Source organism: Bufo gargarizans, chromosome 4, assembly GCF_014858855.1.
Source record: "Bufo gargarizans isolate SCDJY-AF-19 chromosome 4, ASM1485885v1, whole genome shotgun sequence".
Classification (NCBI taxonomy): domain Eukaryota; kingdom Metazoa; phylum Chordata; class Amphibia; order Anura; family Bufonidae; genus Bufo; species Bufo gargarizans.
The window spans coordinates 488689476-488713707 of NC_058083.1; the positions used below are offsets into that span (position 1 = coordinate 488689476).

Here is a 24232-nt window from a genome sequence, read left to right on the forward strand (position 1 = left end):
CAGAGCTGCTGCATAAAGTGCGGGCCGTCTGTTCGCGCTTCCGGCGTTCACATCCTGCTGCTGCTCGCCTGTCTGCGCTACAGCGTAACTTCGGCCTTCCCGCTCACCGCCTCATATGCGACGTGCCCACCAGGTGGAACTCCACCTTGCACATGCTGGACAGACTGTGCGAGCAGCAGCAGGCCATAGTGGAGTTTCAGCTGCAGCACGCACGGGTCAGTCGCACTACAGAACAGCACCACTTCACCACCAATGACTGGGCCTCCATGCGAGACCTGTGTGCCCTGTTGCGCTGTTTCGAGTACTCCACCAACATGGCCAGTGGCGATGACACCGTTATCAGCGTTACAATACCACTTCTATGTCTCCTTGAGAAAACACTTAGGGCGATGATGGAAGAGGAGGTGGCCCAGGAGGAGGAGGAGGAGGAGGAGGAAGAGGGGTCATTTTTAGCACTTTCAGGCCAGTCTCTTCGAAGTGACTCAGAGGGAGGTTTTTGGCAACAGCAGAGGCCAGGTACAAATGTGGCCAGCCAGGGCCCACTACTGGAGGACGAGGAGGACGAGGATGAGGAGGAGGTGGAGGAGGATGAGGATGAAGCATGGTCACAGCGGGGTGGCACCCAACGCAGCTCGGGTCCATCACTGGTGCGTGGCTGGGGGGAAAGGCAGGACGATGACGATACGCCTCCCACAGAGGACAGCTTGTCCTTACCCCTGGGCAGCCTGGCACACATGAGCGACTACATGCTGCAGTGCCTGCGCAACGACAGCAGAGTTGCCCACATTTTAACCTGTGCGGACTACTGGGTTGCCACCCTGCTGGATCCACGCTACAAAGACAATGTGCCCACCTTACTTCCTGCACTGGAGCGTGATAGGAAGATGCGCGAGTACAAGCGCACGTTGGTAGACGCGCTACTGAGAGCATTCCCAAATGTCACAGGGGAACAAGTGGAAGCCCAAGGCCAAGGCAGAGGAGGAGCAAGAGGTCGCCAAGGCAGCTGTGTCACGGCCAGCTCCTCTGAGGGCAGGGTTAGCATGGCAGAGATGTGGAAAACTTTTGTCAACACGCCACAGCTAACTGCACCACCACCTGATACGCAACGTGTTAGCAGGAGGCAACATTTCACTAACATGGTGGAACAGTACGTGTGCACACCCCTCCACGTACTGACTGATGGTTCGGCCCCATTCAACTTCTGGGTCTCTAAATTGTCCACGTGGCCAGAGCTAGCCTTTTATGCCTTGGAGGTGCTGGCCTGCCCGGCAGCCAGCGTTTTGTCTGAACGTGTATTCAGCACGGCAGGGGGCGTCATTACAGACAAACGCAGCCGCCTGTCTACAGCCAATGTGGACAAGCTGACGTTCATAAAAATGAACCAGGCATGGATCCCACAGGACCTGTCCGTCCCTTGTCCAGATTAGACATTAACTACCTCCCCATAACCATATATTATTGGACTCCAGGGCACTTCCTCATTCAATCCTATTTTTATTTTCATTTTACCATTATATTGCGAGGCTACCCAAAGTTGAATGAACCTCTCCTCTGCCTGTGTGCTAGGCCTAAATATATGCCAATGGACTGTTGCAGTGGTGGCTGACGTGAAGCCTCATTCTCTGCTATGACATGCAGACTAATTCTCTGCTGACATGAAGCCAGATTGTCTGTTACGGGACCTCTCTCCTCTGCCTGGGTGCTGGGCCTAAATTTATGACAATGGACTGTTGCAGTGGTGGCTGACGTGAAGCCTGATTCTCTGCTATGACATGCAGACTGATTCTCTGCTGACATGAAGCCAGATCCTCTGTTACGGGACCTCTCTCCTCTGCCTGGGTGCTGGGCCTAAATTTATGAAAATGGACTGTTGCAGTGGTGGGTGACGTGAAGCCTCATTCTCTGCTATGACATGCAGACTGATTCTCTGCTGACATGAAGCCAGATTGTCTGTTACGGGACCTCTCTGCTCTGCCTGTGTGCTAGGCCTAAATATATGCCAATGGACTGTTGCAGTGGTGGGTGACGTGAAGCCTCATTCTCTGCTATGACATGCAGACTGATTCTCTGCTGACATGAAGCCAGATTGTCTGTTACGGGACCTCTCTGCTCTGCCTGTGTGCTAGGCCTAAATATATGCCAATGGACTGTTGCAGTGGTGGGTGACGTGAAGCCTCATTCTCTGCTATGACATGCAGACTGATTCTCTGCTGACATGAAGCCAGATTGTCTGTTACGGGACCTCTCTGCTCTGCCTGTGTGCTAGGCCTAAATATATGCCAATGGACTGTTGCAGTGGTGGGTGACGTGAAGCCTCATTCTCTGCTATGACATGCAGACTGATTCTCTGCTGACATGAAGCCAGATTGTCTGTTACGGGACCTCTCTGCTCTGCCTGTGTGCTAGGCCTAAATATATGCCAATGGACTGTTGCAGTGGTGGGTGACGTGAAGCCTCATTCTCTGCTATGACATGCAGACTGATTCTCTGCTGACATGAAGCCAGATTGTCTGTTACGGGACCTCTCTGCTCTGCCTGTGTGCTAGGCCTAAATATATGCCAATGGACTGTTGCAGTGGTGGGTGACGTGAAGCCTCATTCTCTGCTATGACATGCAGACTGATTCTCTGCTGACATGAAGCCAGATTGTCTGTTACGGGACCTCTCTGCTCTGCCTGTGTGCTAGGCCTAAATATATGCCAATGGACTGTTGCAGTGGTGAGTGACGTGAAGCCTCATTCTCTGCTATGACATGCAGACTGATTCTCTGCTGACATGAAGCCAGATTGTCTGTTACGGGACCTCTCTGCTCTGCCTGTGTGCTAGGCCTAAATATATGCCAATGGACTGTTGCAGTGGTGGGTGACGTGAAGCCTCATTCTCTGCTATGACATGCAGACTGATTCTCTGCTGACATGAAGCCAGATTGTCTGTTACGGGACCTCTCTGCTCTGCCTGTGTGCTAGGCCTAAATATATGCCAATGGACTGTTGCAGTGGTGGGTGACGTGAAGCCTCATTCTCTGCTATGACATGCAGACTGATTCTCTGCTGACATGAAGCCAGATTGTCTGTTACGGGACCTCTCTCCTCTGCCTGTGTGCTAGGCCTAAATATATGCCAATGGACTGTTGCAGTGGTGGCTGACGTGAAGCCTCATTCTCTGCTATGACATGCAGACTAATTCTCTGCTGACATGAAGCCAGATTGTCTGTTACGGGACCTCTCTCCTCTGCCTGGGTGCTGGGCCTAAATTTATGACAATGGACTGTTGCAGTGGTGGCTGACGTGAAGCCTGATTCTCTGCTATGACATGCAGACTGATTCTCTGCTGACATGAAGCCAGATTGTCTGTTACGGGACCTCTCTCCTCTGCCTGTGTGCTAGGCCTAAATATATGCCAATGGACTGTTGCAGTGGTGGCTGACGTGAAGCCTCATTCTCTGCTATGACATGCAGACTAATTCTCTGCTGACATGAAGCCAGATTGTCTGTTACGGGACCTCTCTCCTCTGCCTGTGTGCTAGGCCTAAATATATGCCAATGGATTGTTGCAGTGGTGGCTGACGTGAAGCCTGATTCTCTGCTATGACATGCAGACTGATTCTCTGCTGACATGAAGCCAGATTGTCTGTTACGGGACCTCTCTCCTCTGCCTGGGTGCTAGGCCTAAATATATGCCAATGGACTGTTGCAGTGGTGGCTGACGTGAAGCCTGATTCTCTGCTATGACATGCAGACTGATTCTCTGCTGACATGAAGCCAGATCCTCTGTTACGGGACCTCTCTCCTCTGCCTGGGTGCTGGGCCTAAATTTATGACAATGGACTGTTGCAGTGGTGGCTGACTTGAAGCCTGATTCTCTGCTATGACATGAAGACTGATTCTCTGCTGACATGAAGCCAGATTGTCTGTTACGGGACCTCTCTCCTCTGCCTGGGTGCCGGGGCCTAAATATCTGAGAATGGACTGTTCCAGTGGTGGGTGACGGGAAGCCAGATTCTCTGCTATGGAACCTCTCTCCAATTGATTTTGGTTAATTTTTATTTATTTAATTTTTATTTTAATTCATTTCCCTATCCACATTTGTTTGCAGGGGATTTACCTACATGTTGCTGCCTTTTGCAGCCCTCTAGCCCTTTCCTGGGCTGTTTTACAGCCGTTTTAGTGCCGAAAAGTTCGGGTCCCCATTGACTTCAATGGGGTTCGGGTTCGGGACGAAGTTCGGATCGGGTTCAGATCCCGAACCCGAACATTTCCGGGATGTTCGGCCGAACTTCTCGAACCCGAACATCCAGGTGTTCGCTCAACTCTATTAGTGACCAATATTCTTCCTTTCCAGAAAACAAAATGTCTTCCTGTCTCCAGCTAATCCCCAGATCTGTGACTTCTCCAGTAAATAGCATCTATAACTTGTACTTTTACTCTCAAGAGAGGCATCCAGGTCCCTTTTTCTCAATTACTGACTTTACTATGATAACTTCATTGTCACTTCTCTTAAACTAAAGAATCCCCAACTATATTGGTGTAGAAATCTTCTTTCCGCTAGTTGTAGTGGATGTCAACTTGCCATGGTCACAGCCCGGGGTATAAAAAGGAAAGATCTCTGTATCGACTTTTCATACATGTATACATAGCTATTAGGTCTCCCATCAGCCATTCCAAACTAAATCATCTTAATTTTTATAATCCTTCTGGGTACAGCAGTCCAACCATCCCATGTAATACTTGCCTACTTTCACACTAGCGACACGGACCTCCGGTAGGCTATTCCTTCGGGTGAACAGCCTGTCAGATCCGTCTTCCCGCTAGTGACCGTGGGCTTCCGGACTGCCGCTCCATCCCCATTGACTATAATGGGGGCGGGGGCAGAGTTCCGGTGAGGCACGGCAGCGCACGGCAAGAGGCTGCCGGAATAAATGTCGGACATGTCGTAGTTTTATTCCAGCAGCCTCTCACCGTACGCTGCTGTGCCTAGTGTAAAAGTAGCCTTTCTGAAGTTCTACTATCCATTTCTTGTGTACTGCCCAAAACTACATCACAAACTATACAAATAGTATATTTTAGTATATATGTATATCTTTAAATAAAAAAAATAAAAAAAAGTTTTCACAATACTGTTTTTCATTCTGTAGTTTTCTTCTTTGATCTTGATATTATGTGTTTTATGTTCATTTTATTGGTGTGTTTTATTTTTTTATTTTTATTTTTTGTAGGAGATTTATGTATACGAAAATTGTGGTTATACCAAATGGAACTTTCTCTGGATTTGAAGAGCTTACCAACATGTATGTACAAAATTTATGTTACTTCACTACCCAGCAAACTTAATTATAAGCAAATGTTGACTTTTCTTTTAATTGTAAAAAAGCATACATACGCATAACAAATACATATGCCTAGGGAGGTAATTCTATACTACGGTAAATGCCTATGTTATCATGATTGTGCCGATATAACACCTGTGTTCTCACAGTTGTAAGGTGGAGAGATACAGCCCCAAGGTATATTTGTTGAGTTGGACTGTTGTTCTTTATACAACCTTGTTTTCCTTTGCAGTGTACTGTGCTTTTAAATACTGTTGCTGTGTTTCGTATTATGCCTGTTTTCAACCTTTTCATTTTAGCTACAGAATTTATATACATTTGTTGTATTATAGAAATCTTATAATGCTACTGTTAGCATTTTGTCTGGCTCCAGGTAGCTTTCACTTGCTGGTTTTATTTGTAAGCAGGACCTGTGGTCACATGACCATTCTGCACAGGTCCACGAGCAGTCCAGTGATTAAAGAGGTCGTCCACCTTTTATTAGGATAGACCATTGCTTGCTAATTGATGAGGCTCTGATATCCATGACTATCAGCTGTTCGGCAATAGCTCCAGCACCAGAAGCAGATAGCTCCCATAGGTTCCCATTAAAGTTAGAAAAGCTATTGTTTGTAGTAATGGATGCACCATGGGAACCTGTGAAAAATATCACTGTGAATTTCAACATTAAGGAGACCTACTGTCTGTTAAAATTGGTACACAGTTACACAGTCTAACTACATAAATTAGAAACATATTAAAACGTCCTCATATCAGTAGCATTACTCATGTTCAAAGACATAGCACCACGCATAGTACTTGTAGTACTTGTAAAAATAAATAAATATGCATGGCTTAGATATGATTCCCACCCTTATAGGAATATTCTCATTTTATTAAAGGGGTTCTGCAGTTTGTTTTAACTGATGATCTATCCTCTGGATAGATCATCAGCATCTGATCGGTGGGGGCTCGACACCCGGGACCCCCGCCGATCAACTGTTTCAGAAGGCAGTGGCGCTCCAGGGCGCCACGGCCTTCTCACTGTTTACCGCTGGCCCAGTGGCTAGTATTAACGTGCCTGGGCGCGGCTAAGCTCTGTTCACTTGAATGGAGCTTAGCCCCGCCCAGGCCAGTTGATACTAGTCGGGACGTCACTGGGCCTGCGGTAAACAGTGAGAAGGCCGTTGCGCTGCTGGAGCGCCGCTGCCGTATCAAACAACTGATCGGCGGGGGTCCCGTGTGTCGGACCCCCGCCGATCAGATGCTGATGATCTATCCAGAGGATAGATCATCAGTTTAAAAAAGCTAGTCTCACAAATGCAGCAATATGCCTTTGTTACAGTGCTTGCTTACATTCTCCTACTGGATTCTGCCACTGTCAGTAAACTGTCAACTCATTGGGAGCTGCAGTATAAGATTTATACATAGAAGCTCCCCTTAGTGGTGACTGCACACAGCCAGGATTTTTAGCATTTAGCTCTATGTCTGCAGCAGAACTCCAAATCCCACTGACATAAAAATACATTAGAAAATAAATCAGCACAGAATCTTGGACCTAAAAACGACATTGTGATTTAAAAAAAAAGATTCTATATTATCCACAGTTTCCTCTTTTTCTCATATTACAACCTAAAGAATTACCTGATGTAGCTTGGGATGTGTTTCTGACCTTGCTTCTTATCTACTAGGGCTTGCTGCACTAAGTGGGCTTCTGAATAAGTGGAGTTTAAAGAACCCGAGTGCTGGTGCTGAGTGTGATTTAGTGGGAGTGATTGCAAATAGTTGCATATAGTTTATAGGAAAGGTCCTTGTGAGTTAAGTGCTTGGATTTTGGTACTGAAAATGTTTAAACCCATATTTTTTTCTCTGCTGTGTACCTGGTTGAGGGGAGTGGTTTGTGCTCCCAGGTGCCACTGAACTCACCCTGAGCTCACTCTACTGGGCTTGCTACACTAAGTGAGCTTCTGAATAAGTGGAGTTTAAAGAACCGGAGTTTAAAAAAGGAGCAAGAAACTAAGGTTTGATAGATTTTCCTTGTGTGTTGTTGGCTTGATTCTAAAAAGTTCTCCAACTACAGCAGACAGGGTATAAATCTAACTCATATTTACTGGCATACCTAGGGGCATTGCAAACCTGGGGAGAGGCTTAGACCTCACTGTGAAGGCACTGACTGGGGTCAGTGAAATGGAGGTGGGAGGAGGAGGGCAAGATCAGGATTATCAGCTCAGCAGTTGGGTTAATGTAGGAAGAAGGGGTAGAAGGGAAAGTTCCAGGGAGGCTAGTCCTGAGCTGGAACGCCTTAGTAAATATGCCTGTTTGGCTGATATTAGGGATGGAAGCCCAGGGCCAGCAACACTGCAGCAGGGCATTTCTCCTAGCAATCAGGAGGATGACCGCTGCAGGAAGGATGGGAAAAGGAGTGCAGCCAAGGTTAAACAGATGCTAGCGGTAGGGAACTCTATTATTAGGAGGACAGACAGGGTCATCTGTCGCCGAGACCGTGAATGCCGAACAGTGTGTTGTCTTCTGGGTGCTTGGGTTTGGCATATTGCTGATCGGATTGACAGATTGCTGGTTGGGGCTGGGGAAGACCCGACGGTCATGGTACACATTGGCACCAATGACAAAGTCAGGAAGAGATGGAAGGTCCTTAAAAATGATTTTAGGGAAACAGGAGAGAAGTTAAAGTCCAGAACCTCCAAGGTAGGGTTTTTTCCGATACACTACCACTGCCTTGAGCATCCCCAAAGAGACGACAGGAGCTTAGGGAGTTAAAAAAGTGGCTCAGAAGCTGGTGCAGGAAGGAAGGGTTTGGGTTCATGGAGAACTGGGCTGACTTCTCTGTCATTTGCAGGCTCTAGAGTAGGGACAGGCTGCACCTTAATGGGGCGGATGCAACTGCTCTGGGGAAAAAATTGTTAGATGGCTGGAGTAGCTTTTAAACTAGGGTCTGGGGGGAGGGTGGGGGATTATACTATTAAGGCTAATAGAGGGGGATATAAGGTAGAACACAGGTGATTTAGTGGGGGCTGGGGTTAGTGAGGAAAGTAGGGAGAAGACTGGGCAGAACTATACACCAATGAAAAATAGAGCTGCTAGTAAAAAAGAACCTGTTACATACAAGCATCAACCAAGGTAACAAAAATAATCAGGGATATTCACTTTACAGGTAATAGTAATTTAAAATGTATTTTTCACAAATGCCAGAAAGTCTAGCTATCAAAATGGGGCAGCTGGAGGTGATAGCACTAGAAGAACACGTATATGTAGTTGGTGTGGCTGAGACATGGTTGGATTATTCACATGACTGAGCTGTTAATATTGAGGGTTTTACACTATTTAGGAAAGACAGGGTCAATAGAAAAGGTGGTGGCGTGTGCCTGTATGTGAGGAGTAATCTGAAGACAAGTGTGAAAGAGGCAAATGTGGGTGAGGATGGTGAGGATGTTGAAACCTTATGGGTGGAAGTTCAAAGGGATATAAACACTGAAAAAATAATACTTAGTGTAATCTATAGACCCAACTGTATAACAAAATAGAGCTGGTGGCACAGGCTGGTACAGTGGTCGTAATGGGAGATTTTAACTTCCCAGACATTGGGGTCATGGTTCTGCCTCAACTGCAAAGGGGAGAACATTCCTCAACTTGCTGCAGGACCACTATGAGCCAATTTATAGAAGCTCCCACTAGTGGCAATGCTTTGTTGAATCTGGTATTTTCTAATGATGCAAAGCTTGTTGGAAATGTTACTGTTTGCAAAACACTAGGTAATAGTGACCACAGTATAATTATATTTCTCCTACACTATAAGAAGCAAACTCTGTCAGGCAGAGCAAAGACACAGAATTTTAAAAAGGCAAATTTCCCCAGGTTGAGGGCAGCATTTCAGGGCATAGACTGGATGTAGCTACTGTCACATAATACAGAGGATAAATGGAAGAGCTTTAATTCCACATTGAGTAATTGTACTTTTTTTTTAAATAAAACGGCTAAAATTAAACCCCATGGCTTATAACTACTGTAAAAAGGCCAATACATTATAAAAAAAGGGCATGTAAAAAATAAAAATCTGAGGGGTCAGATGTAGCCTTTAAAGTTTACAAAGGGCTTAACAAAAGGAGATAAAATGGTCTGACCAGGTAGGTCCCCCAAATAATGCTAAAAGGGGGTTAGTCACTGAAGATAAGGAAAAGGCAGAGTTATAAAATGTTTTTTTTAGCTCTATATACAGGGGCGTAGCTATATGGGGTGCAGAGGTAGCGGTCGCTACCGGGCCTAGGAGCCTTGAGGGGCCCCAAAGACCCTTGTGGTGCATAACAAGACACCAGTATAATAGAAAGTGCATGCTGGTCCAGTTACACCTCTGGCTGGAGGGAAGGGGTTAGGTCAAGAATTTGGCATGGGGGGTGAAGTTTACATTTTTACTTCAGGCAGCATGAAGGCTATGTGCTCCCCTGCCCCTGGCCACAAAGCACTGAGGGGAGGGGGCCCAAGCTGAACTCTTGCACCAGGGCCCATGAGCCTTTAGCTACGCCACTGTCTATATATATGAAAGAAGAGAAAGGAGCTGATACCTGTGGTGCTGGGGCTGTTGTTGTACATCCAATAATATACTCAAGTGGCTAACTGTAGATATGGTCCAAGCTAAGTTAAATAAGGTAAATGTGAACAAGGCTCAGGGTCCAGATGGATTACACCCAGTTCTCAAAGAGCTCAGTTCAATCTTTGATGTGCCCTGTTTATAATCCTTAAAGATTATCTAGGTACTGGTACAGTGCCAAGTGATTGGCGCAAGGCAAATGTGGTGCCCATATTCAAAAAAGGATCTACAGGTAGGTCCCCCACAGGTAATTATAAACCAGTTAGTTTAACTTCTGTTGTGGGAAAAATGTTTGAAGGAATCTTAAGGGACTATATACAGGACTATGTGACTGTAAATAATATCATAAGTGATAACCAACATGGGTTTACCAAGGACAGAAGTTGTCAGACTAACCTGATTTGTTTCAAAGAGGAGGTGAGTAGAAGCCTGGACAGAGGGGCAGATGTAGTGTTTCTGGATTTTGCGAAGACTTTTGATACTGTCCCTCATAAAAGTTTAATAGGTAAAGTAAGGTCTATCGGCTTGGAAAGTATAGTTTGTAATTGGATTGAAAACTGGTTGAAGGACCGTGTCCAGAGAGTTGTGGTCAATGATTCCTATTCAGAATGGTCCCAGGTTATAAGTGATATACCCAAAGATTCAGTGCTGGGTCCTCTATTATTTAATTTATTTATTAATGATATAGAGGACGGAATTAATAGCACCATTTCTATTTTTGCAGGTGACACTAAGCTGTGTAGAACTGTACGGTCTATGGAAGATAACCATAAAATACAAGCTGACTTGAACACTCTGAGTGATTGGGCATCAACTTGGCAAATGAGGTTCAATATGGATAAATGTAAAGTTATGCATCTTGGTAGTAATACTTTCCATGCATCATATGTCCTAGTTGATGTAACACTGGGAGAGTCACTTATAGAGAATTATTTGGGTGTCCTTGTGGATGGCAGATTAAATAACAGCATGCAATGTCAATAAGCTTCTTTTAAGGCTACTAGGATATTGTCATGCATTAAACAAGGCATGGACTCGCAGGGCAGGGATGTAATATTACCACTTTACATCGCGTTTGTGCGGCCTCATCTGGCTTATGCGGTTCAGTTCTGGGCACCAGTTCATAAAAATTAAGCACTGCAGCTGGAAAAAGTACAGAGGAGAGCGACTAAACTGATATAGAGGCATGGAGGGTCTTAGTTATGAAGAAAGGTTAAAATAATTAAATGTATTTAGTCTTGAGAAGAGACGTCTAAATCATATAAATGGGCCATTCAAAAAATATGGTGAAAAACTGTTCCATGTAAAATACCCTCAAAAGACAAGGGGGCACTGGCTCCGATTGGAGAGAAAAAAGTTCAGTCAAAACTTCTTTACTGTGAGAAATGTGAATCTGTGGAAAAGACTTCCTCAGGACGTGGTCAAAGCAGGAACAGTGGACAGTTTTAAAAGGGTTTAGATGAATTCTTAAAAGTAAATGACATTAATAATTATAAAAACGTGTAGAAATTTGAGTCTCCCTCTTTCTGGGATTCGCGTTCCCACCTATCCCTTGGTTGAACTTAATGGACTCATGTCTTTTTTCAACTGTATTAACTACGTAACCACTACATTTTATATTGTATTTTCTTGTCTTACAAATGGGCTAATATTGTTCTTGGAAAGCCTTTTTACTACTCTGCACATTAACCCTATTTGAAAGTGAAGACAGAGAGTGTAGAAAATGTTATATTATGTAATGGTTTCACTTTAGGTGGGGTTTTGGGGAATTTAATATCTTTGACCTAACCTACAGTATATTGATGATTAGTTGGTATCAGGAGCTGCTATGCACTGAAAACAGACATTGGATCACCACTGTTCTATACAGTGGCTATGCTTTGTTCAGACACACAGAGGTTCCTGAAAACAAATGACATTGGGAGGAGGTGACGGGGGGTGGGTGGGGTGTGCTGGGAGTCATACCCCCAGGCTAATCTGATATTGATGAACTATCCCAAGGATGGATTATCAATACTAAACCCCTTTAAGTTTAACTAGGCATGAGGTCCTAAATCTTGAGGTCAGAGAGGGAACATCTCTATCCTAAAAATAAACCAATAGTATTTAATGATGAGTGTAGCTATCTAATGTATTGTATAAGTGTCTGTTCTCAGGCTATTTTTATTAAGATATGAACTAGAGATGAGCAAATTTCTTGAAATTTGTTTAGCATCCGATTCAGCACATTTTTGAAAAGTTTGATTTGGCTACAAATCAAATGTGCTCCAATTTCCATTAAAGTAGGTATATTACACTATCTGTCCAACTATTTTTTAAGAGCAAGAGATAGAGAGAGAGAACTAATATGCTCCTCTGGGTTTCTTGGCAAATTTTATATATATATATATATATATATATATATACATTTGTATATGTGTTGATTGTGGTATGTAGTATGTGGAGTATTGAAGGCCAGGTAATACTCCTCTTGGTTTCTGGGAAAGATATTCAGATTAGCTTTCCTGAGCCTATCTGGTGCCAGCAAATGTAAGATGTCCTAATTTTCACATATTTATCTCAGAAACCCAAAGGAACATTGCTGGTTTTGGATAGTCCTCATGCATACTCAGTTCCCTCCATAAAGAGAAATAGTACCAGAACCCAGGCCTCTAAGGCAGCCTTTCCATAATCAGCTCTGCTAAAGAGTAGTTACCGAGAAAGAGATGGGATGGTTTCCTGTTATGATACACTCAGTTTTCCTTTCCTTTTAGAAAGGAGACTAGATTGTCTTTTTTCCAGATAAGCATTATGTGGGGATGCAAGCACATAAATAGATTAAAAAAAAATCATATTATGAAAAAGCACTGATTGAACAGTTTGAGGCTACCACTAAGTGAAACTCTTATCATAAAAATGCTACTGCCAGGGGGAATTCTTATTATGAAATATAGCAATGACTGAACAGTTCGAGACTACCACCAAAAACTTAAGGAATTAGGAATTAGTAGAAAATTGCTCTATGAAGAACAAGAAGATAAGTACAAATATCAATACAACCTACTAGAGCTGAACAAACCAATTCTATCAATTTGGAATTCATGCTGAGTATATAAAAAAAAAAATGAATTATAACTAGAGATGTTTTCTAAAAAGCTTCAGCAAAAAACACGAATCTAGAAGAGGAGAGAGACTAAGCAACAATATTTACTTTGTGTGATACAGCATTCCTTTTTTATAAACACCCTTTGCACATATGCACATTATTATTTATTTATAATACCATCCCATGTGTTTTAAAATTTCAGTATCTTATAAGTTGTCACGAACAGAGGATTTGACCCTGGTGTTTATACCAGTCACCCAGAAAGCAGCTAACTGCAGCAGTGTGTACAGAGTCCAACAAGGCAGAGTAATGGAACAGATGACTATTACTGGAAGAAGGTAGACAAAAGTCACTTAAAGCAAAGGCAAAACAAAGTTCAGAGTAATATGATATACTGGGTCAGACGAATTCGTAGTTAGGCAGTGCAAGGTCAAAGGTCCAGATGAACTTACAGATGACGGCGGGCAGATTCATAGTCAGATAATCCAGGGGTCAATGCTGGAGGCAGACAGGTAGGCAAGGTCAGGGTTAATTGGCAAAAAGTCCAGTACACCACAGGGCAGAGAAGCAGGAAGCTTCATTAGAGGTTAACAGGTATAACAACCACGCTAGGGCACTTCATGGTCAGTGAAGCTGCCCAAAATACCAATAGCCCCACCTCCGGGCGGAGACAGTAATCAGGAAGCATGCTCTCCACTCCTATAACAAAGGGAGAGGTGCACGCACGTGCGCTATAGCACACAAGATGAGACCTGTCAGTTAGGGCGGAAGCGGCGGAATGCTGGCGGGTGCCAGCTCCTCCTGCGAAGTAAGCCAATGCTGGGACCCTAGGTGCTGCAGTGTGAAGACGGCGGTCTGACACACTGCGGTGAGGTCACGGACCCAATACTGACATAAGTTCATACTTAGCATTTTCTTTTCCCCATGCCCCAATGTTATTTTTGTAGGTGAGTACATATATTGATAGGGACTTTAAAGACCAGTTTCAAAGTAAGCACACCACTAAGAAGAGTAGGTTCCCCAAAAACAAAATTGTACCGTTCTTGTGAAAATCTGGTCCTCTAATCTTCTAAAAAGCATATTTATATTTTTATGCAAACAATGTTTTCGCTGCAACATTGGTGGGGCTGTTCCGTTTCGCGTACTGTCACTCCTCCAGTAATGCCACCCAGCACCTTCTCAGTGGGGGAGGGGGTTAAAGGAGTTGTGCAAGTATGAGGGGGAGGTTTTGGTAAAGCCTGCTTATCTTCTTCCCTGTGATGGATCCTCTCTCCTTCTCCTCCCAGTCTGCGATGCTCTGCTGCGCTCCTTTGCTGAAAACATCTGGTTTGCAATAACTGGCTGCGGCGGTGACTGTAAGGGGAGCTGATCACTGCCGCAGCCAGGTATTGAATGCAGGTGGCGTCAAACCGGATGTTTTCAGCAAGCTAGTGCAGCGGAGCATTGCTGGGAGGAGAAGGAGCAAGAATCCATTGCAAGGAAGCATTTAAATAAGTTTCCCTTTACAGATTTAGCCAATTGGGAGGGTTTGCAAAACACCTCGTCCCCCATTCTTACAAAACCCCTTTACGCATCAAAGGAAAAGTTATAAAGGGCACAAGGGCAAAAAGAGTAACTAAAATCCATAACAAACTACAGGTGGTTTAAAAAGTCCCTTCCAAGGATGTAATTGATGTCCAGTCCCAACGTTGGGGGGAAACCCTTCCTTATTGGGTAAGAAGCACCACTGTATGGTTGTGGATGTTGCTTCAAGCACCACTTACCATACCAACTGTCCCACTGATTTATAATGGTGATAGGCCAACTTAATGGGCCTTAAGGGTGATCTGGCAAGTATGAGTTATTCCCTATAGAGAGGAGATATCTAACTAATCGTGGGGATCTGACAGTTGAGAACCCCACAGATCCATGGGTCCCATGTTTCCATCCTGATGGAGCTGCAGGACAGGAAAGTTATCCCTGTGGATAGGGTATATCTTTCATTTTAGACACAACACATTTAATTAGTTAAGACATTTGTTTATTTTAAAAGCACTTTGTAATTTTTTCTTCAGTACAAAATTAGAAAATGAACATTTAAAAATAGCCTTAATCAAGAAAAAAGCAAAGTGTTTAGTTAGGAGTTTTAATTGGTGTTTCTTTCACACTACAATTTCATCATAATATAATTTCATGGTGCTGTAAACAAATGCTGAAATTGTAAATTGTATAAGAACAAAGCTTGGGCTACATGATACCAGCTCAGCATTAGCCTACTTATGATATGGAAGTTTAAAAAAAAAAACAACTCCTATCATTATTTACTAAGTATGTGTGTGTATATATATATACAGTCAGGTCCATAAATATTGGGACATCAAAACAATTCTAACATTTTTGGCTCTATACACACACAACAGTGGATTTGAAATGAAATGAACAAGATGTGCTTTAACAAGTTAAGTCATGTACGTGTTTCCCCAGCACATCCCGTCGGTGGAAACCATTGGGAACTGTGCAAGTTAAAGCATACATCGGTATGGATTCGGGTATACGGTTCCACTGTTGGATCCTTGGGACTTTATTCAGCCTGATGTTGCCCCGCCCTGCCCCCTCTGGGATGCACCCGACACACCTCTACCCACAGGTTTTATGATGCTCCCTCTGTTTGGATGGGGATCTGGGACTGTTTTTCAGTCAAGTTTACACTTCGCCCAGGGCACAGTCCAGCTGGTTTATAATTATTGCTATAGTAGCACCACACTATTTATAGGGCATCCATTGTTGGCTGGTTCCTGGGTTGCTGATACGTGGGGCAATTTCTGTATTATGTGTAATTGATGTTAAGGTTCCGGGTATTGTCTATGAGCGGGGTGAGTGGCACAGCAAGCATTCACTTTATTCTTCTCCCATTATGGAATTTATCTCATGTTCTACAGGGTCCTTGATAATATCAGTGATGCCCAACCTACGGCCCGCAGGCCAAATGTGGCCCGCGAAGCCGTGTCATGCGGCCCGCGCAGTAACAGGAATTTATCAGTGCAGGACTGCCTGTGCAAAGTGATGCTGCCTGTGCCTGCAATCTCCCCGCCCAGCGCTCATTGTGCCACTCTGTGGCCTTCTCCTGATGCTGCTGCTGCCACCTCCAGACTCTGTCATTGTGCCACTCTATGGCCAAATCATGCTGCTGCCACCTCCAGACTTGGTCATTGTGCCACTCTTTGGCCTACTCATGCTGCTGCAACCAGCAAACTCTGTCGTTGTTCCACTCTGTGGCCTACTCATGCTGCTGCCACCTCCAGACTCTGTAGTTGTGCCACTCTGTGGCTACTCATGCTGCTGCCACCTCCAGACTCTGTCGTTGTGCCAATCTGTGGCCTACTCATGCTTCTGCCACCTCCAGACTCCGTCATTGTGCCACTCTGTGGCATACTCCTGATGCTACTGCCACCTCCAGACTCTGTTGTTATTCCATTCTGTGGCCTACTCATGCTGCTACCACCTCCAGACTCTGTAGTTGTGCCACTCTGTGGCCTACTCATGCTGCTGTCACCTCCAGACTCGGTCATTGTGCCACTCTGTGGCCTACTCATGCTGCTTCCACCTCCAGACCCTGTCATTGTGCCACTCTGTGGCCTACTCATGCTGCTGCCACCTCCAGACTATGTATTTGTGCCTCTCAATTTGGCCTACTCATGCAGCTGCCACATCCAGACTCTGTCATTGTGCCACTTTGTGGCCTGCTGATGCTGCTTCCACCTCCAGACTCAGTCATTGTGCTACTCTGTGGCATACTCTTGATGCTACTGCTGCTGCCACATCCAGACTCTGTTGTTATTCCATTCTGTGGCCTACTCATGCTGCTGCCACCTCCAGACTCTGTAGTTGTGCCACTCTGTGGCCTTCTCCTGATGCTGCTGCTGCCACCTCCAGACTCTGTCATTGTGCCACTCTGTGGCCTAATCATGCTGCTGCCACCTCCAAACTCTGTCATTGTTCCACTCTATGGCCTACTCATGCTGCTGCCACCTCCAGACTCGGTCAGTTTGCCACTCTGTGGCCTTCTCCTGATGCTGCTGCTGCCACCTCCAGACTCTGTCATTGTGCCACTCTTTAGCCTAATCATGCTGCTGCCACCTCCAAACTCAGTCATTGTGCCACTCTGTGGCCTACTCATGCTGCTGCCACCTCCAGACTCAGTCATTGTGCCACTCTGTGGCCTCCTCCTGATGCTGCTGCTTCCACCTCCAGACTCAGTCATTGTGCAACTCTGTGGCCTACTCATACTGTTGCCACCTCCAGACTCGGTCATTTTGCCACTCAGTGGCCTCCTCCTGATGCTGCTGCTACCACCTCAAAACTCTGTAATTGTGACACTCTTTGGCCTACTCGTGCTGCTGCAATCTCCAGACTCGGTCATTGTGCCACTCTGTGGCCTCCTCCTGATGCTGCTGCTGCCACCTCCAGACTCTGTTGTTGCTCCACTCTGTGGCCTACTCATGCTGCTGCCACCTCCAGACTCGGTCATTGTGCCACTCTGTGGCCTCCTCCTGATGCTGCTGCTGCCAAGTCCAGACTCTGTTGTTGTTCCACTCTGTGGCATTCTCATGTTGCTGCCACCTCCAGACTCGATCATCGTACCACTCTGTGGCCTCCTCCTGATGCTGCTGCTGCCACGTCCAGACTGTCGTTGTGCCACTCTGTGGCCTCCTCTTGATGCTACTGCTGCTGCCACCTCCAAACTTTGTAGTTGTGCAACTCTGCGGCCTACTCATGCTGCTGTCACCTCCAGACTCAGTCATTGTGCCACTCTGTGGCCTACTCATGCTGCTGCCTTCTCCAGACTCTGCAGTTGTGCCACTCAATTTGGCCTACTCATGCTGCTGCCACCTCCAGACTCTGTCGTTGTGTCACTCTGTGGCCTACTGATGCTGCTGCTACCTCCAGACTAAGTCATTGTGCCGCTCTGTGGCATACTCCTGATGATATTGCTGCTACCACATCCAGATTCTGTTGTTATTCCATTCTGTGGCCTACTCATGCTGCTGCCACCTCCAGACTCTGTAGTTGTGCCACTCTTTGGCCGACTCATGCTGCTGTCACCTCCAGACTCTGTAGTTGTGCTACTCTGTGGCCTACTCATGTTGCTGCCACCTCCAGACTCTGTAGTTGTGCCACTCTGTGGCCTTCTCCTGATGCTGCTGCTGCCACCTCTAGACTCTGTCATTGTGCCACTCTGTGGCCTACTCATGCTGCTTCCACCTCCAGACTCTGTCATTGTTCCACTCTGTGGCCTACTCATGCTGCTGCCACCTCCAGACTCTGTTGTTGTGCCACTCTGTGGCCTACTCATGCTGCTGCCACCTCCAGACTCCGCAGTTGTGCCACTCTATTTGGCCTACTCATGCTGCTGCCACTTCCAGACTCTGTCGTTGTGCTACTCTGTGGCCTACTGATGCTGCTGCCACCTGCAGACTCAGTCATTGTGCCACTCTTTGGCATACTCCTGATTCCACTGCTGCTGCCACATCCAGACTCTGTTGTTATTCCATTCTGTGGCCTACTCATGTTGCTGCCACCTCCAGACCCTGTCATTGTGCCACTCTGTGGCCTTCTCCTGATGCTGCTGCTGCCAGCTCCAGACTCTGTCATATTGCCACTCTGTGGCCTAATCATGCTGCTGCCACCTCCAAACTCAGTCATTGTGCCACTCTTTGGCCTACTCAGGCTGCTTCCACCTCCAGACTCTGTAATTGTTCCACATGGTGCTGCTACCTCCAGACTCTGTTGTTGTGCCACTCTGTGGCCTACTCATGCTGCTGCCACCTCCAGACTCGGTCATTGTGCCACTCTGTGGCCTAATCATGCTGCTGCCACCTCCAAACTCAGTCATTGTGCCACTCTGTGGCCTACTCAGGCTGCTTCCACCTCCAGACTCTGTAATTGTTCCACATGGTGCTGCTACCTCCAGACTCTGTTGTTGTGCCACTCTGTGGCCTACTCATGCTGCTGCCACCTCCAGACTCGGTCATTGTGCCACTCTGTGGCCTTCTCCTGATGCTGCTGCTGCCACCTCCAGACTCTGTCATTGTGCCACTCTTTGGCCTATTCATGCTGCTTCCACCTCCAAACTTAGTCATTGTGCTATTCTGTGGCCTACTCATACTGTTGCCACCTCCAGACTCGGTAATTTTGCCACTCAGTGGCCTCCTTCTGATGCTGCTGCAACCTCAAAACTCTGTCATTGTCACACTCTTTGGCCTACTCGTGCTGCTGCCATCTCCAGACTCGGTCATTGTGCCACTCTGTGGCCTCTTCCTGATGCTGCTGCTGCCACCCCAGACTCTGTTGTTGTGCCACTCTGTGGCCTACTCATGTTGCTGCCACCTCCAGACTCAGTTATTGTGCTACTCTGTAGCCTCCTCCTGATGCTGCTGCTCCCACCCCCAGACTCTGTCATTGTGCCACTCTATGGCTTACTCATGCTGCTGCCACCTCCAGACTTTGTTGTTGTGCTACTCTATTTTTGGCCTAGCTGACATCATCATTTATTTGACACTTATGATCTGTCAAAAGGAAGGAAAAATGAGACACAGCTGTGTAGCAGCTTTAAGGCCTGTATGTTCTCGTCAGAATTGGCTTATGAATTGGTAGCCAAAAGCAAGAGTGGGTACAAAACACATTATACATGCAAATATTGTGTTCATGTGTCATTTCTGTTTTAGATCCACTCCTTTTTTGGGGGGGCATTAGCAATGCTAATGGATTACTGGCCAAATGCTGATCGACTGAAGACAAATGTTAAGCAGACAGGATCCATCTTTTGAGGGGTTATTGTTGTGACGGATCAGAGTAAGACGTCAACACAAACTTACTGCTGACACCCTCTCCACTCTGTGGGGGGCTCTACTTTTATAAGCGTTTAATAGAACAGATTCTGTAGACATCTTTGTGGAATCAGCTGACAACGGGGTAAAAGGACTGTGCTTCTTGACGCTAACATCTACCTGTAAGGCTGAGTTGATACTTGAGTTATTTGGTCAGTTTTTGCCGGTGACTGCCCAAATAAGTGAAGTGTGCAGTGATTTGCATGTCATACTGACTCACAGTATTGTTTCACTACCACAGCAGACTCCCTATGTGTGTTACTGCATGGCAAAGTGTTCTACACCCCTATAAAGGATTTCTGCAGCCCGGAAATAGACGTTTTTTTAATGCGATTTGCCGCAAATACATTTGGATCAAAGCAAATATTTTTTGAAAAATTTGACGAACCCGCCAAATCGAGGTTTTGAAAAATTTGCTAATCTCTAGTCGCTACATGTGGTAGTACAGCCTCTGCACTTTCATCACTACTTGGAGTCGCTGCACATACGTGGGATGTTTTGCCCTGTCGATCGAGTATCCTCAGCTTTGGGGAATTGATTCACTCATATCCAGTAAGGACACTAAATGCACCCTAAGGCCTCTTTGACATGGGCGTCATGTTTTTTGCCCGGATAAGAGGCGGGTGCGTTGCGGGAAAATGCACGATTTTTTCGCGCGAGTGCAAAACATTGTAATGCGTTTTGCACTCGCGTGAGAAAAATCGCGCATGTTTGGTACCCAAACCCGTGAGTTAGCTTTTTTATTTTTTTAACCCTTCCAGCACTATTATACTATGCATTCTGTAGTCAGAATGCTATTATTTTCCCTTATAACCATGTTATAAGGGAAAATAATACAGTGAATAGACTGTCACCTAGAACCCATGCGTGAAAATCGCACCGCATCTGCACTTGCTTGCGGATGCTTGCGATTTTCACGCAACCCCATTCACTTCTATGGGGCCTGCGTTGCGTGGATTATCGCACCGCAACGCACAAAGAGGAGCATGCTGCGATTTTCACGCAACGCATAAGTGATGCGTGAAAATCACTGCTCATGTGAACAACCCCATAGAAATGAATGGGTCAGGATTCAGTGCGAGTGCAATGCGTTCAACTCACGCATCGCACCTGCGCGGAAAACTTGCTCGTGTGAAAGGGGCCTAAATTGTAAGAGAAACTTGACCTCACATAGCAATGTCAGAAAAAAAAAACAGACAAAAAAGAAAATAGTTTCTACTACATCTGTATATTCCTAATCTATCTCTGCTCCAGCTTTACAACATAAACAGCATATAACAATGTGCTGGCATGAACATTAAGGATTATAATTGGCAATCCACACCTGCATAGCCTAAAAATAGCCGTGGGGGAGAAGTCAACCCTTTAATAGACCTTGTTTCTTCATTCAGTTTACTGACTCTTTTACAATATTGTACTTTTTTTTTGTTATTTAGTTCTTCAGTTATTCTTCAGTTTTCGGTTGAACTCTTGTTTATTTTCTGTTTATGAGTATAGATGTGCTTCTTTCAGTAAGGTACAGTCATATTTAGGGTACTTTCACACTAGCGTTGTTAGAATCCGGCAGGCAGTTCCGCCGTATACAAACTGAAAGCTTTTTTCTCCGGATCCGTTAGATGGATCCGGTGAAATACCGGATCCGTCTCATCCGTTTTTATCCGGAATAACGTTTCCGGTATTTACATTTTTCTAAAGATCAAAAGCAAAAATAGCTCCTCCTATGTCCCGTCTCATGTGCAGACCAGAAAACCGGATCCAGCGATGCGGCAATTTCCAGAACACTTGGTACTGGATCTGGCATTAATACATCTCTATGGAAATTAATGTCGGATCCGGCAAGTGCGGTATTGTTCCGGAATTTTGTCCGGAAAAAATACTGCAGCATGCTGCGGTATTTTGTCCGGTCAAATACCGTACAAGAGACGGAACGGAAGACATCCTGATGCATACTGAACATATTGCTTTCCATTCAGGGTGCATTAGGACAAAACTGATGCTTTTTTTCCAGTAATGAGACCCTTTACCGGATTTCAATACCGGAAAAGAATAACGCTAGTGTGAAAGTACCCTTATTGTGATCTTTTCTCATTTGTATTTTATAAGCATTTTATTCCCATGTCTGGAGATGAGGGGCTTTATAAGGTAAAGTCTCTAGCATGATTGTGGAGTTTGGAAAATAGGACAGCTTCCTTTTAATCTGTACCTTTTGTTTAGCGGCACAAGCTGCCTTTCTCATTCAATCACGTCTTTGTTTCTGTGGCCATACGGCGTAGCCGTGGGAGAGACCTTGAAGTTTGTTTTTCCCTTCGTTTTGATACATGCAGATGTACAATGGTGCTGGAAGGGGGAGTCATTTACAGCAATAACTTAGGCCTGTTATCTAGTACTTGATAAAAAGAATATGACATAATTTAGCCCAGAACAGTAATTAGAGGATCCTCCTTTGGTTTCAAGGTGTTAATGTGGTTCTCCAGTCGGGCAAATGTGACCTACATGACTTGAACTTTTCCTATTAGAAGGTTGGAGCAATAAGCCAGGACTTTCTACTAAACATGGTTAATTTTATTTTGTAAAGTATAAATGTGTTATTGTTTTACTCCACTATTTTGACATATATGGGAAGTAACAGGTTAATGGGAAAATGTGCTGTGTTGAAATGTGAATTGTTCTACATCAGAAGTCTAGAAATTGTCAGAATGTTTATCTAATCTGTGTACATGGGCCAGATTTATCATTAGCTCAGGTCAGAATAATGGAGTGAAAAAGTCCCAAAAAATGCCCAAACGCTAAAACTGCGCACAAATTTGCGACTTTTTTCTGCTCTGCACTATGCTCGCCAGTATTCTGAAAGTGGGCGTGTTTTCTTATGTAAATTAATATCTAGACAGATTTACTATTGTGACTATTTAAAAAGTCGCAAAAAAGTCGCAATTTCACTCCAGTGAGGACCATGCTTATCTTATGAGACTTTTTAATAGAACATGTGACTTTTTCATAAAAACGTGCAACTTTTTTGTAAAGATGTGCGACTTTTGTAAAGCTGCTTACTGACGGATAAACTGCTACCGTCAAACCACGTTTATTACAGTCTTAAAGGGCCGATCATAAATCTGACTTGGCTAAAACTAACTTTAGCCATATGTGAAAGTAGAGTGAGCTGTCAGAGTCATGATAAATCTGGCCCATGGAGTGGTACCTTTCTAGTTAGGAGGGAGTATCACTTTTAGGACTGGACTGGCTAGAAGATGGCTGGAGTTGGCAGTATATAAACTCAGGGCATCCCGGGCTGAAGGGAACAACAGAGTTTATAAAGTGAGGGCCTCTGTATGAAACCTGAAGACAACAAGAAACCTTAAAGGAAACTCTATTCAGCCTGAGGAGCAAAATAAGCAAGAATAGTGGTCTGCTAATCTGAGATACATAGAAAGAAAGAAGAGAGGAGTCAGGAGACCCACTGTCTATCTGCCTAATTGATGCGGAATGAAAATGTGAACTGTATTATTATCGGAATTATGTAAATCTCTAGCTGTATTGTGCAGAAGTAGATACCTTTAAAGGGGTTCTCCTCTGCTCTGTTCAGAATACCCCAAACTGCATTATTTTGTCCCATATATCTGTTTTTCAACATGAAAAACATGTTAGCACTTTCCTCTCCCTTTTTTTAGCATCACTGCATCCTGGCAGGATGTGTACACGCAGAATTTCCTGTTTTTATATGTTTCTTGTTGGGTTTTCTAACCAAACTCAGCATGCTTTCCTTTCTTTTTATTGTTTATTTTTATTATAAATTTATGACACCAGGCTGGCTGGCTGGCCCCCACTGAAGGATAAGATCGAATCATCCCACACAAGTCTATGTGGATGGGAGGGGGAGGAGTGAGCTGATTGAGTCATGTCTCCATCAGAGGAAGGAAGTTTTTATCTCAGCGCAAGTGCTTTATTCACATCCATACAGGTCTATACTTCTCTGTAATGTCCTCCATGATCCTAGGGCTGATTCTGAATAAGTCTGAGAAGATTAGGAAACAGATTCTCCTCTACTTTTTGTGTGCAGTGGATGGGAGCTAGTCTCCTTGAACAAGATCTGGGGTAACTACAAACTAGAGATCTAGCATGCAGAAGAGAAAACTGCTAAAAAATTTCAGATATAAGTCATTTAAAGGCCAGAAATAGTGTTCTTCCTCATGTACACACAATGTACTATTGATTAATGAAAATTTTGAGGACAGAATAGATAACGTATGCATCTTTGACTATTTGAGAGTTATCATATATTCAGTGCTATAAATGTAATAGCTAGCTATGCTTCCGAACAAAATTCTAACAATCTATAATAGATCAAACCTATGTTTTTTGCATAACATAATAGGTTA

At 44.8% G+C, this 24232-nt stretch overlaps 1 protein-coding gene across 1 annotated transcript in view; it reads left to right on the forward strand.

Annotated features, from left to right (window-relative positions):
• The window catches only part of LOC122935938 (follicle-stimulating hormone receptor-like), a 245570-nt gene that overhangs the window by 170760 nt on the left and 50578 nt on the right, over positions 1 to 24232 (forward strand). The window contains exon 2 of the mRNA XM_044291894.1: positions 5216 to 5287. Coding sequence (XP_044147829.1) covers positions 5216 to 5287 — 72 coding nt within the window. The remainder of the gene's footprint in view (positions 1 to 5215; positions 5288 to 24232) is intronic.